General features: G+C 46.9%; 1 protein-coding gene and 1 long non-coding RNA gene across 4 annotated transcripts in view; one reads left to right on the forward strand and one right to left on the reverse strand.

The window, feature by feature from the left end:
• Window positions 1-1,647: 1,647 nt before the first annotated feature.
• LOC140001713 (uncharacterized) lies at window positions 1,648-7,865 on the reverse strand. 2 transcript variants are annotated; one of them, XR_011807207.1, is made up of 3 exons: window positions 6,614-7,865; window positions 4,624-4,756; window positions 1,648-2,197 (listed from the first exon to the last, which is right to left on the reverse strand). It is a non-coding gene; the product is annotated as an uncharacterized lncRNA (long non-coding RNA). The 2 variants fall into 2 exon arrangements; XR_011807206.1 differs by having other exon boundaries at window positions 1,648-4,756.
• A 2,043-nt stretch (window positions 7,866-9,908) lies between these two features.
• Window positions 9,909-17,927, forward strand: part of CABLES1 (Cdk5 and Abl enzyme substrate 1) — a 55,046-nt gene continuing 47,027 nt past the window's right edge. The window contains exon 1 of one of the 2 annotated variants that reach the window (XM_027451947.3): window positions 9,909-10,712. In XM_027451947.3, the coding sequence (XP_027307748.1) occupies window positions 10,051-10,712 (662 nt within the window). In that variant the 5' untranslated portion in view covers window positions 9,909-10,050. The remainder of the gene's footprint in view (window positions 10,713-17,927) is intronic. The other variant, XM_027451946.3, reaches the window with a different exon arrangement.

Raw genomic sequence — 17,927 nt, forward strand, 5'->3', positions numbered from 1 at the left:
TGAGTCTTGTGCACCTTCAGGATTTCTTCAGGGCCAGCTCACCTTAAGGATCACCTGCCTTAAGGATAAGAAGGGAAATGGCATACACAAGGTCCCCTTGCCTTCAGCAGGTGGATGCCTCATGGCCACCCTCTGCACCTCGAGTGAGGTACAAGAAGAACTGCACCAAGACTGGAGCACCAGCGAGGAAAGCCAGGGCTATGCCAGCAGAGACATGACAGGGATAAGCCAGCACTGAAAACAGAACTAGGAAAGTTTCAGCAGTGATTACAGGAGGAATATAAACAAGACCAGAGGATACTGACATCATTTATATCTGTACCCTTGATGTACAGCGCATCCGACTCCACTTACTGGGCATTTCCCCCCCCAGTTTACAAGCTTGCCTTGAAACTCGAGTCCCAGCCTCCTTGCAGTTTCCAGTATGTCCGTTCATTATCTGCTGGTAATGAACAACAGATAAAGCTCTGTCTCCTTCATATCACTTCTGTGCGTAACAGCTACTTAGCTGGCAGTTTTAACAGTTAGGAATTAGAAGTTAAGCAGATACATTTGATCAGCTTCAGTTCAGGATACGAACACTCACAATACTGATTCAAAGAAGTATTCAGCTAGCTACAGTAATTCATTCTTTGATGGGTCAGATTGATTTTTTTATTATTATTATTATTTTTTTTTTACCCCTGGAATCCCTTCTTCCGAAGGCATCCTTGAGAGAGCTTTGAAGCTCCAAGGATTTTTCCTGTAAGCATTACTCCTGCTGCAAGTAAACACTACAGCAACACAATAATACTCTTACAATATACGACACGAGACCTTGTTTTTCAGAGGAGATATGCATTTAAGGCAGCTGTTAACATGAAGCCAGATTCTAATAGGCATCCTCACAAAGAATACTACTACTTTAATTCACCTATAGTCCTATTAAAGCGTATGGGATTACGACTGCAGTATGGTGCTTTTCTAAAGGGTACCATCACTGGGATGCAGCTCTTGGAAGCAACACCATACCAGCAAGGAGGGTACAAACAAGCTTTTGCTATTGAGGATCTACTAGCTAGTCCTAATGACACTTTTAATGTAGCTGATAGCATCTTGCCTCATTGACAGAGTAGAAAAAATATTATTTTAATTAGTTCTGAAAATGAATGAGCATAATCCAAATATCACAGAAAAAAAATAATATTTACAGAGAATTAAGTTTTGTGCTAAACAACAAGTTTTTAGCCAGGAGTCACCTCCCCTTGCTATAGAAGCCTCTTGCTATGAGGAAGCTTGTTCCCATAGGAACACAGTCATGCTGGCGTGATGGAAACAGCTAAACCATTTCCAAAAACAGCCAGCAGAATAGTTCTGCTACATATCCTTGCTATTGCTCTAGTTTGAGTGTATGCATTATGTCCTATTATATCTGGTTGGATTACATCCCCGCAGGGAAAAATGAAATATCTCTCTCTATATATATATACTTGCATACACACACACATATATATATATGTGTGTGTATTAGGCTATATATATATACAGCCAAAATCTAGTTAATTCCTTTTGTTGTGTATCTGAACATTTTCTTTCTTTCCTGAGGGGCTACCAAAAAAAAAAAAAAAAAAAAAAAAAAAAAAAAAAGCCACCTCCAGAGACATTGCAGTAAATTAGAAATAAACTATTTATTTTCACATTGGAAGAAGGAATTACTGGTGTGTCAAGCTTCCAGACAGAAAGACCTGCAGATGCACCAAATACAGATGAAATGTCATGCTAGCAGAGCTGTTCTCTTCTGCTACATTGCCACTTCTTTGAAGTGTTCAGTGTCCTTTCTGGCCCTTAACTGAGTTTTATTTTGTGATAAACTTTGGAATGGATTTCACGGACTTTCTCCAGCATTTACTTCTTCACAGCTTAAAGGATTTATCCCTTCCTTGGGGCTCAAGGAGGCTTGAATATTAGTCTTTTGATTTGAATGCAGTTGCTCTTCTCTGACTTTCTTTTACACTTAAACGCTTCTTTTATTTAAACAGCCTCATTGATCTCAGCATAGAGATTATTACATGAAGGTGCTGCTCAGTTGGAGTGAAGACAGCAGAAGACTTTGGATCTCTCTTGCCAGGGGACCACTTTTCCATTTGTTTCATTTTCTTTTGCTGCTTATTTTTTCATATTACTCATTTTCTTTTGGCAGTTTCCTGCCTAAACTTTTCTGAGGGAAAAAAAAGGCATCCCGTTCAGACGATTTTTAGCAGTTTTAGTCTCTATCAGACTATGCAAGACATGCATATAACAAGTTACGGTTATTCAGGGTAGGATTGAGCTGCTGTTTTGCCCCCTGAATTGCAGCCAGCTGTCTCCGGTCATTCATCTGAGGATGAATTTTCCGTACTTCATGAAGGGTAGACTCCCTCCCCATCCAACACAAAGGCACGCAGCAGGATTTAGGGGTCTTCCTTAGGGCTCTCCCTTCACATGCCTCTTGGTGTGATGAAGGAGAAAACCCATTCTCCGAACATACCTCTTGGGCTTCCTTCCTAGGGTCAGGCCACCTATGCCATTTCTGAGTGTCCCCACACCCTAGCAGGGCCTCAGCCCCCTCAGAAAGTTCTCCTGGCCACAAGGACTCCCAAACATCCACCCACCAGCATCAGCAGTGCCCATTCAGGGTTTTTTGGGGGAGTGGAGCTGCCCTATCGCCTCCTGCCCGGCCTGCGGCCAAGACTGGCCCCAGCCCCGCCAAGGTCACCGCCATTTTGTCTCCCTCAGTGTGCCGTGCCAGTTTATCTGGCCACCCTGGGAAAGAGGCAGAGCTGACCTTGCTGGGCATTATTATGCTGGAAATTTGCCCGTGGCAAACACTTGCACAGGGGCATTGCTCAGAGAAGAGTCAGGCAGGGCCTGTGCCCACCGTGAGGGCAAGAATGGGCCCAGGCCAACCTGTGCAGGCAGGCCGAGGTGGCGTGAGGGGAGCCTGCTTTGCTTCTTTTCAAAGCTTTCAGGATTTCTGCCCACTGAGGACGGTCTCCACCTGCTGAGGATCTTCTGAAGTTCACAGGGCTTGACAATTTGCCCTGAAATCCTGGAGCGTGGCGCTCACAGGGGATCGCATTGCACACAGGCAGAAAAATGCCATTGAGAAGATGCAAAACCTCAGCTCGCTCTGCCAAAAGTTTTCCATGTGCCTCCTTCATTCACACTGAATTAAATATTTTCAAGAGGAGAAAAAACAAATCCCTTGAACTTTTTTTTTTTTTTTTCCAACTTGGATATTAAACTTTTATAGACGGGATGAACTCACACAACAGCCTCTGAAGTAAAACACTCCACCAACATACCCCTTTGGGAACTTCAGATGCTGTTTATTTAATGTTTTTACCCTCATTGAAGACCGTGTCTCAGAAGGTGTCAACAGGATTTTCCCTCTCACACAGCAATTTGGTCAGACTGTCCTGTGAACTGGAGGATTTTCCTAGCCGAGGCAGCCAACATACCTAGAGACTTGCTCACATGAATGTTTCAGAAACCTGCAGCTATGTTTTAAAATTATCCCGAGGTGATTAAAAATTAACAAACACCATGGCGATGACGGATGTTCTCCCAGGCTTCCCACTGAAATCTTAGTAGCCAGTGATTCTATATTCAATTCCAAATTATCTCAGAGTGGTAAAGAATGGGATAAATCACAGCTGTCACTTTACGAAAAACATAAAAAAAGCTCTTTTTAGTGGTAAGTCTTGTTTTGTTCTATTGCCATTACTAGCTGCTTTTTATTTATCTGTCTGCTTAAGGAGACTGCCAGGAAGGCAGGACATTTGCCTGTTCCTCACCTGAATAAAGACCACTGCATTCCTGAACCTCACACCTACGTCAACTTACTATGAAAGAAATAAATATTAAAAATAATAATAATAATTAAAAAAAAAAAAAATCTGAAGAAACTGCAGTGAGACAAGGACAAACAGAGACCAGGATTGTTTTCTGTACAAGTGTCCACAGTTTTTGTTTTCCAAGGGAGGGAGGAGCTGTGTGGCCCTGTTCCCATTTAATCACACAAATAGGAGCCAGAAACTGCTGCATTCCAGTTGCAGCTCAGACATGGCCACCTTCCTTGTTTTGTCTACTTACCCTGCAAGCTCATTGCAGAACGGGTCAGCATTTTAGCAGCGACTAGTAAAACAGAGCTCCTGTTTTAGTGTGGGTCCTTAAGGGATCCAAAAGTATTTACAGCAAACAAACACCTCCAGCAACAGAAATCCTCAAACCGAGCCAAAGTTGAACGAGTCACATTAAAAATTCGAGTGCACCCAACCTTACGGCTCCCTCCTCTGCACCACTTCCCTGCCCTGAACCCGCATTTCAGCAGCTGCCTCCACCGTGACCCAGAACAGCTGGGAACATCCCTTCCTGCACTCCTGTAGGTCTGGGTGCACTCAGCTGGCTCGGGAAATGCAGAAGGCTGAGGCTTGCTCAGGGAAGACATCACTGGCAGGTTTAGCTGCTAGGCAGTAATAAGTCTCCAGCTAGCACATGCACACTATGATTCAAAGGCTTAAAATTGGACCCAGGTGGGTGGATTTTGACAGGAAGGGCACTCCCTCCTTCTTCCCCAGCCCCACCTCAGAGACAGAAGCCCACCTCCTAAATTCTTGTTTCAGTGCAGGAATGCTCGGGTATTTCAAAGGTCAAACGAATTTCTAATGTGGGCGAAGCAATGTGTTTTTCTTGTTCCTGCTCTTGGAGCTGGCATAACCATTTTGACCGAAATTTCCTGAAAAAAAAATAAAAAATGTTTGGCCTGAAGAGGATCTAGCACGGAAAATGCCAAGGTGTTACAATAGCAAATGTTAAGTAGTCTTCTTAAAAAGCTGTTTCCACCAGCCCCACCTAAGGGGACTTTAAGTTGGAATAATGCTATATATTCCAGTTTTGACCACTTAACTAGAGTGCCCTAATTTCTCTAAGAGACAAACATCTACCAAATTGGCCCTACCGCCCACACGTGTACCGCTAGCCTACCAAAGACCTCGGGAGTCTTTCAAGGCAGTGCAACATGCACACAAACACCACGCATGCCACACCTCTGACATCTTAAATAATTAGCAGGTTAATTTGGTGACCTTTATATCCACATGTCAGCTGAGCTGTGGAGGCACCGGTTCATCTTTGCCAAGGGCATCTGCTTCTGTGCTTCTTGCCGGTTATACACAGGATCTTGCCCACACTGCTCCAACCCTAATGCTAGGCGACCCCAAATCTCTCCCTCTTTACCACTGCCATATAAGAATTCAGTTTACATTAACTGGCTAACGTTGGCACACACCCTCGAACAATGCAAGAAAACAAAGTTAGGTTCCTGGTGAAGAGACAAGCGTGGGTCTCTGCATATCCAGGGAGCTCTGTTTTTTAAACAAGGCAACAAGCATGTTAGTGTCAGGATTTTATATCCAATTAGCAAGGGCAGCCTTCAAAAAATAAAACACTCCGGCTCCTGAAAAATTACCAGTGGGAAGCAAGTACTTAGCTTTTCTGAGAATCAGGCTAAATTTACAACAGACTTAAGGTTAGGGCCTGGCACCGAAACAGGACTCACTATCCAGATGGAGTATTAGTCTTTTGTAAAGAATTTGTACTGTCTTTATCCAATTTCCATTCTTAACTATGGTTTTCAGTGAAGTGTGTTTAAATTCCCTCTATTTTACTTCTGCCAGACGCTCCTTCTAAGCAGAAGGATTATTAAATTCATATTCCAAGTCCTTCTTCAATGTTACAACTTCTTTCTTCTATTGAAGTGCAATTGTATTCCAAAAAGGGACTTTGGGGAGGAACTAAAAAAAGCCAAATCGTTTATAAGATCGCTGATTTATTGTTTCTCCAAAGTCTTGCACAGTGAGTGTGCTCACAGGCTACAGGAATCTGCCCAGCTGCTGAGATCCCGCAGTGGGATCCATGACCATAGGTAACTATCACTTCTGTTTGCAACTAGAGAAGTGACGCAGTACCACCTTCAGATGACTTCTCTGCTGAGCTTTGCGTGTAACAACATTACCAGACTGATCCTGACAGTCAGAAAACAACGCTGTCAAAACTGCAAGGGAGAATCGCATTTGCTTTTCCTTCCACTAGCTGCCTTCCTCCTGCAGCTCTAACAAGTGTCAGGGACAATAAGAAACTTGTTTTTATCGCCCAAGCACACAAACACTGCGCTGAGGACACTCGAGCACTGGCCGGGTGACTCACGTTGGTGACTCAGGACCGGTTATTCCTGCAGAGTTAACTCTCAGGGTAGTACAAATCTTGTCTCTAACTCAAGTTCCAGGCGAAGATTTCAATGCACCTGCAAATATGTTTTTTTAACTTGAGGTGGCAAGCCATGCAGGCGCACAGCTTCAGCTCAAGCATCTGTGGCCTTTCAGACTTGACACCAAGAAAACATAAGGCTCCCACACTTGGATTCACTTTCCTGCAAAGGCAGAGGCACCACTTCTAAAGTCTCGTTTCCCAGAGTGGTAAATTGCTGAGCTTTCATTTTTTTGTTGTTGTTGTTTTTGTTTTTGTTTTTGTTTCTTTTTTTGTCCAAACTCCCTCTACCCTCCTCAAAATCTTTAAACCTGGCCTCTCCACTCACCTGTGTCAACTGGCTCCCCCGGTTCCTCGTTGTCTCTGAACACCCACAGCTCATGAGTCTCTCCCTCTTCCAGCATTTTGTGCATGGGGTAAAAAAAGTTATCACGCTCTTCCACTCCTATTACCACTTGTCATCCAACCACTTGCATAAGCCTGTGACCTCTGAAATAAAAACATTTGCTCGCACTTGGGGAGAGATGGTTGGTTGGAAGAGAAACTGGAGAGGAAAATGATTTAAAAACCAGTCACAGGAGCAAGTTTCCAGAATATGTCTTTTTGGTTTTCCTTTCAAGTTTGCTATTTCCTCTAGTCAACCACCGGTTCCCCATCAAAGAAAAAAAGTTTGAACCAGCAAAGTCAATTTGTTTAACATTTCCACATAACCTCCGGCAAACAAGACTCCTATAGCCCGTGCAATCATCTACAGCTCTGCTAAGCACAGATCAAAAGGATGTAAGTAACAGGGAAAAAAAAAAAAAAAAAAAACACCATTCACCTTAGGTTGTATGTATTCATTTAAATTCTCTACTAAACATATAAATAGGTCTAGAGAACCTGGTATTTCTAACATGCCAATTATCTCTGTACTGTGGTGCCCCACTCATTAACAAAAATAGCTTCGCTTTAGACTGAAAAAGTCGTGTTTTCCTTGTTGTATGTTGCTTTCTCAAATGGATTTATTCTCGTGCACAGTGGAAGGGATGTTTTAACCCAGCAGCAGCAGCACTGTTGGAAAAGACAGTCCATACCCACACGGTGCCCACAGGGGCATTTGTTGAGGTCCCCTGAGGAAGTCAGGCTGATGGGCAGACAGATATGTGCTCTGCAAAGGCTGCACAAGGTGACAAGAACCTGGTGACCTCAGCTGAATGCCCCACCTTAGCAAAGACCTACAATTTAAAAAACCTACGATTTATCCCAGCCCCTCTAACTTTGAGGTAAGGAGGTTCGATAAACTCAACCATCCACATGAGTGTTCCCAATTGTACACAGTGTATCAGGTGCCCAAGTTTATTTTGAACAGCTTCAGAGGTGTTCTGGAGCAGAGGTCATGCCTCCAAAGCAAAATAATGCTCACATTTATCCCACCACAAGGGGGATTTTGTGAAAGGAGCTCACACTTCGGCACACATCAAAATTGCCCCAGGTTAGACCAACCTCTGGGACCTGCACCCGTCATTGTGGTGGTGGTTCTCTTTTACCATGCTTATCTCCTGGTAGAGGCTGGATTTGGAAAATACGCTCCAGAACTCAGTTGCCATAGCAAGATTTTGAGCTCTGGGGGAAAAAAAAACGCACTGTGGCTGCTTCCTGCCAGAAATGCAAGAGGTAAAAAATGAGTGTATGCCTCACACAGCTGTAATGTGGAAGGCGTGAGTTTCAGGACCTACAGCACAGAAGTAGTCCTCGGACCAGAGGTCAGCACCCAGGGAACATGCTGACTGTCAGGCTACGGAGCTGTGGCACTTCCCTGTGTGTGGCCCAGGAGTCCTCCCCAAAAGAGTCCTGAATTCTTTTAAAAGTGGAGCCGTCTCGAAAGGCCCCTGAGCTTCTCCACGGGAGGTGAGGCCGGCACTCAGGCCCACCCGCTTCCCAACCAAACCATCCGGCCCCGATGCACCACAGGGACGAGCACACCGGTGCCATCTGTTAGGGAAGACAGCACCAGCTGAAGCCTCAAGAGAGCAGCCTGAAGTGGGGATGCCCACCTCAAAATAGCCCTTGGATCTAGGAGGAGCTGGGGGTTGGGAAGCACTCCCTTTCCCCCAGCATTTCCCATCCATGCTGCCTGCACAGCATCCTTATAGCATCAGGAGCCTGCAGAGCCCACCCCAGGGACATCGGGGCCTCAGAGGCAGGGCTTTGTGGCACTCAGGGTGAGTAAAGGCCAAGCTTTCACGAATCAATCCGAGTCACAGAGCTTGATTGTAAAGTCATTGAATGCTCACAAGGTCAGTTCTGCGAGGAAGGCAAACCTGGGTCCGTAGCTTCTTCAAAACTAACAGCGTTAGGTTTCCCTCTGTGACCAAACACCCAGCTTTGTTGCTCAAATCAGCAAACTTTTGATGAAATCACAGGGGGCACTGCTTGCTCTGTGACAGTCTGAGAGGGCTGTACCAGCACACTGTAACGGGGATATAATAATACATGTCACTGGAGGAGGTGCACGCCGATACCTCACAAGCACCGTGTGTGCTGGGGTTTGCGTTACCCAGCCCTTACGCAGGGACAAAAACACTTGTAGCAAGGCTGAGCCGAGCGAGTGAAGCGATGAAGAAACCAAAGGCACCTCGTGCTGCCGTGGGACTGGCCTCGGGCCAGCGGGGCTGGGGGCGAGAGGGCACCCTGAGTAACCACACTGCCCCCGGGCAGGGCAGCGCGAAGGCTTGGGGAGAAGGCGGTGAGGGAAGGGGGCTTGGGGGGCTTGTGAGGAGTTTTAATGCTGCTTTAATGGCTTGGGGGGATAGTGAGGTGTTTTAAGGGTGCTTTAATGGTTTGGGGGGATTGTGAGGTGTTTTGATGGTGCTTTAATGGCTTGAGGGGCTTCTGAAGTGTTTTAAAGGTTTGGGGGGGCTTGTGAGGTGTTTTGATGGTCCTTTAAAGGTTTGGGGAGCTTGTGAGGTGTTTTGATGGCACTTTAATGGTTTGGGGGGATAGTGAGGTGTTTTAATGGCACTTTACAGGTTTGGGGAGCTTGTGAGGTGTTTTGATGGTGCTTTAAAGGTTTTTGGGTCTCGTGAGGTGTTTTAATGGTGCTTTGAAGCTTTGGGGGGCTTGTGAGGTGTTTTGATGGTGCTTTAATGGCTTGAGGAGCTTGTGAGGTATTTTAAAGGTTTGGGGGGCTAGTGAGGTGTTTTAATGGTCCTTTAACGGCCCGAAGGGCTTGTGAGGTGCTTCCCGAGCCGCCAGCAGCCCGGCCGGGGTGCTGCCGGAGGGGACAGGGCGGCGGCAGGCGGCGGGCCATGCGGGCACAGACTCCACCTTCCCCTGCTCCCGCCCGCCCCCACGCATCCAGGAAGGGAAGAAGAGGAGGAGGAGGAGGAGGGAAGGGGGAAAGGAAAAAAAAAAAAAAAAAAAAGCAAGCAGCAGAGAGAGAGGTTGAAAGGAGGGAGCTCGCCGAGACCCACCCTCCTCCCTCCTCCTCCTCCTCCTGCCTCCTCCTCCTCCTCCTGCGGGCTGCTGGCCGGGCTTTTGTTGTGCTGGGCTCCCCGCTCCGCACGTGAGAGCCGCGGCAGCCCCATGCGGCCCTCGGGGGCGGCCCCGCCGCCGGCCCGCCGGCAGCCTCGCCCCGCCGCCCGCCCGCTGCCCTAGCGGCGAGCCCGGCACCGCCAGCGGCACCGCCAGCGGCACCCAGCCGAGCCGAGCCGAGCCGAGCTCCGTGCGGCGGGGCAGGGCAGGGCAGGGCAGGGAGGCGGGCGGCCGGCACAGCCCCACGCCATGGCGGCGGCCGCCGCCAGCCCCGGCAGCCCCGCCGGAGCCCTGCCAGCCCCGCCGCCGGAGCCCTGCCCCAGGAAGGGGCCGCTGCCAGCGGGGACGGCACCGGCACCGGCAGCGGGACCAGCACCGGGAGCGGGGCTGGCGGCGGTGCCGCCGCGCAGCGACCCCCGGCGCAGGCAGGCTGCGCTGTCCTTCCTCACCAGCATCTCCCTGGACGGGCGGCCCCCGCCGCCCCCTCCGGCCGACGGCCCCGCCGCCAGGCTCCGCCAGGCTCCGCCGCAGCCCCCCCCGCGGCTGGGCAGCCCCCCGGCCGCGCCCGCTGAGCCCCCCCGGCCCCGCGGCGGGGCGGAGGAGGAGGAGGAGGAGGAGGAGGAAGGCGGCGGCGGGGAGGACGAGGAGCAGCAGCAGCAGCAGGAGGAGGAAGAGGAGGAGGAGGAGGAGGACGCCTTCGCCGCCGTGCAGGTGCCGGCTGCCGCCTTCCTGGGCGCCGCGGCGGCGGCGGGGGGGAGCCGCGGCCGCCTCAACTCCTTCACGGCCGGGGTGCTGCCCGTGCCCTTCGGCCGCCACAGCCCCCAGGGAGGAGGAGGAGGAGGAGGAGGAGGAGGGGGCTGCGAGCTGGGGCAGCCCGGCCCCGCCGCCGCCTTCGAGCTGCAGCGCTCCCGGTAAGGGACGGGACGGGACGGGGCCGTGCTGGGGTCTGGGGGAGATGCTGGGGTCCCCCCGCATCACGTCTAATTGCGGCTGGGAGGCACCCGGGACAGGCTTCTCCTCCTCACCTGGAGGAGGATGGGGAGCAGAGAGGGGAATCAAGGGGTTTGTTAGCTCCTGGGTGCGTTTGCAGAAGCCATCGTGAACGTACAATCAGAGTTTCCTGGCTTTTTATTTATATATATTTTTTTATGTGTGTGTAGTTGCGCACTGGTTTATGTTTAACAGGGGTTATCATTAATGTGGTCGGGATTCAAAAAAAAGGCCGTGTTTGGAGGCTCGGGTGGAATTACACGTAAACGGGGGGGAAAAAGCGCTTGGTCAGTAGTTGGCGTGTTGATGCCGAAGGCTTTGGTCTGGTGCTGAAGAAGTTTGTCTCGGTTACGTGGTGAATGGGTGGCTGAGGATGCTGCTGGAGACTAGGGCCAGACCGTGGCATGGCTTTCCTTCATGCCAAATTCATAATTCGTTTTAATGGCTTCGTCTGAACCAGGCAGGACCTCTGTGGAACAAGGTTTCAGCAACACCCATTTAAAGTCATTCCAGAGTCTGCAGGTTAGGTAATGATCCCGTCCACATGCTTGTTTTTTTATATACGTCTGCAATTCTTCTTGCCGTAGTTTTCTTTACAAGAAACACCATTATTTCCATACGTGAAGTTTCCTTTCCCATACACGACTTTTTCCAGTGGCTCAGGTTGTAAGAAGCAAGCATGCTTTTGCTAAGGACACAAATCAGTGAGTATTTGCTGAGTAATTGCTGGGAGGGGGGATCTAGTCAAAAGGATGTTTAAGCTACTGTGGCTCAGATGGATTTATCATCAGAATTTATTGACCTACAGAACAAACCTCACTTCCTGACTAATTCTGGAATTAATCTGTGATTATTAAAGCTCGTAAAGATTCAATTTGTTTCTACCCATTAGAAAGTCTCCGCGCCTTTCACCTTCCATCTCATTCAGTTTTGACAATGCAGAGGGGAGGCAATTTCCTCCTCCAGGTCTCCATTCACTGCCCCGGTGTTTTGTTGTGTAAGTACTCAGGCTGTTATTGAAAATATGAAAGCGTTTGCCTGTTTTAAATAGCCGGGTTTTGGCCTGATTGTTCCTCATCCAGAGAGATGCAGGGAGGGGGGATGCTGGGTTTGTAGACTTGCCCAGCCTTTGTGGGGCTCACAAGGTGCGAGCAGAAGATGTTGGAGCTGCAGGAAGCCCCCAGGATCACCGCGCATCCTCGGGGGCAAAAGAAGAGCCTCTTGGAAACAAGTGTGTGACGGGCAGAGCCCTGAAAGAGGAGCAGAACAACAAGCCGAGGGCACTGTCCACCCTTCGGGGTCGTGCCAGCCTCGGGAGCTTGCTTGGGAGCTGCTGGAAACGCATCGGACCTTTTGTGTGTGACCGAGACTTGGTTATTCACTGAGCCCAAAGCCCTTCAGGCAGCTGGAGTTTTGGAATTAGGTATACAAGAACAGCATGAAAACAGCAATTTAATGGTCTGAGAAGTGAATGGAAAGTGCACACACTGAACTAAGGCTTTTCTTAGGTGTGTGACCTTGTATACTGCTAACCATTGCCGCCTCTAAAGGAGGGGATGCTTTGGTGACTCCTGTCATCATTTCAGAAACCTAAATGGCCATCCCATGCCACCCTAAAGAAAGAGTGTTCAAGAACAGGATTAAGACTCTATAATAAGGGCTGTTTTGGTGGTGGCATTGGTATCCTGCTGCTTTTGTCCTCGCCGAAGTGTTTGATGCAGCTCCTGGAGGGTTGACCCCCAGGAGAGGACTTGCTGTCCCCGTGCACACAGCCTGCAGGCTCTGTTTGCTCTGGCGTATTTCAGGTTTTATTATAATACTAAGCAGGCATCTTTCGCCAGTAAGAAAGATAATATTCATCAGACAAGGGAAAAAAAAAAACCCTTTGCTGTCAGTTCTGAAGAGGAGCTGGGACAGAACGTGGTGTACACGACTGCGAGGGAATTAATTAGACATCTTTATAGACAGACGCATGCTAAGACAGAGCTGCCTGTGCACAAGTCTCAGAACTTGACAAGTTTGGAAGTGAGATGGTGTTAAAGCCAGATCAATCACCCGCAAAGCTCCTGTGCAGGCAGGCAGGCTGGCCATTCTGGTCACGGGCGAGCTACACGGCGCTCTGCCACGCAGTATTTCTGCAGGCATCCCTGTGTGGTGAAAATCAGGAGCATCCATGTGACTCAGCAGCCCTCCAGACCATCATAAGAACATGGTTTGATGGTAGATAGATAGGATAATGACGGATCCTAGCTTGTTGACAGCTTTCGGATAGGAAGTATGCTTTAATCTGTGATTATTATGACTTTGAGAATTATTCTGGGGAAGGACATAGCTTAGTTTGGAGCAGTTGAAAACAGCTAAAATACAAATACAAGAATCCAAATATTCTGTATGAAAGGAAAAAGAGAAATCTCATGTAATACTGATTCCATGGCTCCTGAGTTTCAAAGCAGTAAATGCCAGGTGGGCTGGATGGAGGCTCTGTGGAGAGTTTGATGTGAGGTAAAGATGAGAAGCACGAATGGTGATTCAGAAGCAAACCTTTATTTATTTATTTTTCCTTACTTCAGCTGTCCGTAGTCTCTCAGGCAAGTTCTGGACTAAACACAAAGGCTCATCTGCCTAATTTAGCCTGAAAATGCAGAAGTTTGGTTTTACTTTTTGGAACTTTTGGACATTGAAACCTCGGTAGACACAAACTTACCCCATGAAAAGTATGGGAAATGGGAGTGTGGGGCTGCCTCGAGATACCCTGCTGGGCGACGCAGCAGGTGCTGGCTGCTTTGATAACCTGGCTGAAAACCCCCATGCCAGCTTGCTGTAAGAAGCACAATTGCTAGAAATTACATTATTTGGGAGTTTGTGAATAGCATGCTGAAAAAATAAAGGAATGGTGTTTGATTTTGTCAGAGGGGCTTAGCAGAAGTTTTATTTGCCGCAAGAGGAAGGGTAAAGAACTCAGCAAATCGGTTAGGAGAGGAGAAATTCACTGCTGTTTGGAGAAAACATGATGTGCCAGTGGGAGGCTTTGAGGAATCTCTCAGGCACATGTCTTCAGGTTTGCTTTTCAGGCTGCAATATGCAGATGTAGGAGAGGATATATTGAAGAGACTGTGAGGTTCCTTTACAGTGGCTACTGTGTTATGTGCATAGGAACTGCCTTCCTGTCATGAATGTTAAATATATTTTCTGTTCTAATGATGTGTTTCAGAGTCAACATTGCTCTTAGCACTGCCACATTTCAAAGTTTTTTGCCTCAGGAAGGTTTTCTGTTGTGGAAAATTCAGAAGTGAATGGAAAGTTCAGCAAAGGCTAGTTTCCTTTCTGTACAAAGTGGTTTTTTGTTGTTGTTTTGTTTCTCATAAAAGCCCTGTCAGCCTATATATGAACGTAAACAACACATTCTTAGCAAGCAGTTGTATTTTCTTTCATGTTACTACAAATTAGGCTAGTAATTTTATGAAGTTCAAGTCTGAGGGGACAAAAAGATTCACTCCCCACCATTGAAATGTGTTTTTCTCTGCTCATCTTGGATGGCAAAAGAAGGTATGTGCTTTCTGACCCAGGATCCTGCAAAGCCCAAAGTATGCATTTACATATGTATGAAATTACTTGGCCAGGGTATGAAGTTACACTTGTAAATGAATCTTCGCAAAAACAGGGATTTATCTGTATAATATTGGTGGGATAAGAAAGAAAAAAAATTGAAATCTAGGTAACTTTATTTTTACTAATTTTTCAGACAACAATGGATTGCATTTTGGTGCTCCAACAAGTAATCGTATTACCAAGGCAAATACGATTACGGTTTCAAATCTATGTGTTGCCAAGACAAATCAGCCATAGGCGCATCAGTTTATAGGTAAAGGCATTCAAAAGAAGCATAAATTTTCCTCCAAAAGGAAAGAAAAATCCTCTTATTTTGTGTAACAGGAAAAATCTGTAAGGTGACACTATGCTGACTTCTCCCTGCCCCACATCATTCAACCGGAACGAGACCCGTGGAACAAACAGGGGAAAACCTTTCTGCTTGCTTTTCTTTTTCTCTGGGCTTTGGTTAGGATGGCGAGCACTAAAACATTTGTAGTGCCTCTCGGTTTGTAGCCTGTTTGTGGGTACATGACCCTACAGGACACATCTGCACGTAGTTTTTCGTGTAGCAAAAGAAGTGATACTGCAGGATGGTGGCAAATATCAACAAAGCTGAGGTTGTGCCTTCTGCAGCCCAGGGAGGTTGGTCCTCCCTCTGTCCTCTTCCCGCTGTGCTGCATCCTTTCTTTTCCTCTTTCGGGATGGAGAAAGAGCCACTGTAGGTACAGGGGCAGCAAGTCGCAGTAAAGAAAATGGAGAGCAGAGCTTCACCACCCCAAGGACCTACGGTATGGTCAGTGCTCAGGAAGGACCACTGTCACCTGAAGGGACGTCTGGTTTTGTCTGAAATGCATAGGGATGGAAAAAGGGGAACCAAGAGATGACTCTCTCATAAGTCCCTTTGCCTCTGGGCCTGCTTGGACCACATGCATGCATACGTATGGAGAGAGCAGATCTCAGATCTTCAGGTCAGGAACACAAATATGGTCTATACCTTGCTTCTTCTTGTTCACCCTCGTGTGTACGTGGAACTTATACTTTCCACCCCCCTGTACTCAGCCCTTCTCATAGTACTCAGCATTTCTCCAAGAGAATGATGTCATTTCCATAATTAATCATCGTAAAACACTAGTGTGTTTTTCGGAGACTACGAAGAGAGGAAAAACAGCTTGCTGATGCTACAGTGCACAGCGCGGTGTGATTGCTTGGGAAGGTGAGTCGAGCAGGTACTGCAGCACGTTATGTAAAAAGGTGTGGAAAGATGGCAGCCTGCTATTAATAGGCTTGGGAGAACAGTCTTTCAAATACAAAGGTGTAATTATGCTTTCTAAAACAGAGTTCACATAGCCTCCTGTTTTCAACCCTTTATACGTCTCAGGAACATGTTTAATTTCTTACTTAAACCAAATCTGGGTTTGATTTTTAAATGGTGGTGTTTACTGTTCTGTAGAATGCCATCTTTTAGCATAACCTAATACAGAAAAAGTCACAGGTAAGAGTTGGTTACTTAAAAACATAGGATTATTTACAGAAGAACACAAAGTGTCATTGTTAAGTACCTCCATAGTGACTTTTTTCCGCAATTTATCTGCAAAATCCTCATTTTTTTTTGTAACTTACCTCCAGATAAAATGTTTTTTCTATTTTAGAAGCAGCTCCAGCTACTGCAGAACTCAGCCTTGCAAGTAACAAAAGTGTCTGCACAGTTATTTTAAGGAACGTACTCATTGTCAAAGGTTTTGTGCTTCTGTTTGTTTTAAAGGGATTATTATAAATACTGGTTTCTTGTTTGCTCAATATAATCCTTATTGATTTGAGGCTATACAAGTCAAAGATAAGGGCTAGGGTGTAACAGGGAGTGTAGTTTGAGTAAATGCATTTAAAAGTAAAAAAAAGACAATTTTTTATTAATTTGTCAGCACCCTTAAACAGGCACTTTCAAGGCTAATGCAGTGGTAGTTTTTGGTGCTAGCCTCATGCTTTGTGTTAAGGTTGAATGCTTGATGTGAATGGCAACATGTATTTGCTCCCAGCAAGTCTGTGAGCTCACTGCTTTCATCTCCTGCAAGGGTGTAGCCTTGTGACAGGAGCAGTGGATTTTTATAGTGTGGTACCGATGCTGTGCTCAGGGCTGTACAAAATCCCATTGCTGCTGTGCCATATCACGTATGAATTAACCCCCAGTCCACGCTCAGTTTTTTGCAGTAGGGCACCTCACAAAGATGGGGCTTGTAATTGGAATTTATTAACTTTGGGAAGGGAGGAGGGGATGGAAAAGAAGAGGCTGGAAAAGCCCTCATGAACCATTGTGTGTTTGCAAAGGTTGAGGCACCTGGAAATGAATGGTCTCTGAATTGCTCAGGTACAGGTGAGAACAGGATCAGGCCCGTCCTTTCTATTTTAGGTGCAGGGGTGAGGTTTCCAGCCTGTCAAGCAATTGCCTGTCTTGAATATTTTACTGGGTAAATGAGCACGCTATCCATGGTTGATGGTGGCACCGTCTTCTGTCTAACCAGCAGTTGGCTTGCATTTGTTGCAGTGCTGCTTTGTACAAACTGGGAACCTTTCAGCACAATCTTTTTTTTTTTTTTTTTTTTTTTTTTGTGTCATCTAAATGTGCGAGAAGAAGCATGGCTTTTGAGAGGCTCTTGACCCTCGCATCCACTTTCCCAAGATAGGGGGTTATGGTAATGAACAACTGGCTTCACTTCTACAGTGTTTCTTCTGGATTAGATGTCTGTCTTGTATTATTCAGGCTAAAGAGAGCGGAGCAATTCAAGCTGAGATTTTTTGAAGGAGTCTCTGAACCATGAATTTGAGGAACTCTCTGGGCTCCTTTGAAAAATCTCACTCTAAAAAGACAGCATGTGCTTTCCCTTTATGTTTTTTTTTTCACAAATTTTGCTTTCTGCTGTGTCCAGCCCTGCTCCCATTGGTATACTTGTCCTCCCTGTCAATTTTGGGTGGAGTGGTTGGTGTTGTAGGAGATAGTTGCGATTCTGTTTTTATTGAAGCTGACAGCACACTTCTGGTTAAATCAGTGGGTCAGAGAGCTTGCTTTGTGCTGATGTATCAGCTGAAATGGGCAAAATTCTCCTCATAAAACTCAAAATGTGGCTTTTGAGGCTATAAAACTACCAGTCTTTTACATTTTAAACCATGGAGGTGTGTGGGCCCTAACAAACAGAAAACTGAGGTGTAGATCATGCTTTGCTAACAAAGTATGACCACAATTCTGTGATTGCTCTTCAAATCTTCATTGCTGCTTTTCAAGTTTCCTTCAAGTTTAGAATGAAAACAAAATTGGAGTAAGGATATCTCAGAGGTTTGGTCAGGTCTTCAGTCGATGTGCGCGCGTCCTGCTGTGAGGTGACAGTCCGTCCCGCCAGGCCGTGCTCCATCTTGTTTGCGTGAGGCGTTCAGACGCCCAACGCCTTGAAACAAAGCTTAACAAGAACCATCAGAGCTACAGATTACTCGAATGTGGGGCCTTTGTGAGAGGAGTGGGTTTTCTCAAGGGTTTCCTCAATCCAAAAAGGCTGTGC

The sequence above is a fragment of the Anas platyrhynchos genome, chromosome 2 (genome assembly GCF_047663525.1).
Source record: "Anas platyrhynchos isolate ZD024472 breed Pekin duck chromosome 2, IASCAAS_PekinDuck_T2T, whole genome shotgun sequence".
Taxonomy (NCBI): domain Eukaryota; kingdom Metazoa; phylum Chordata; class Aves; order Anseriformes; family Anatidae; genus Anas; species Anas platyrhynchos.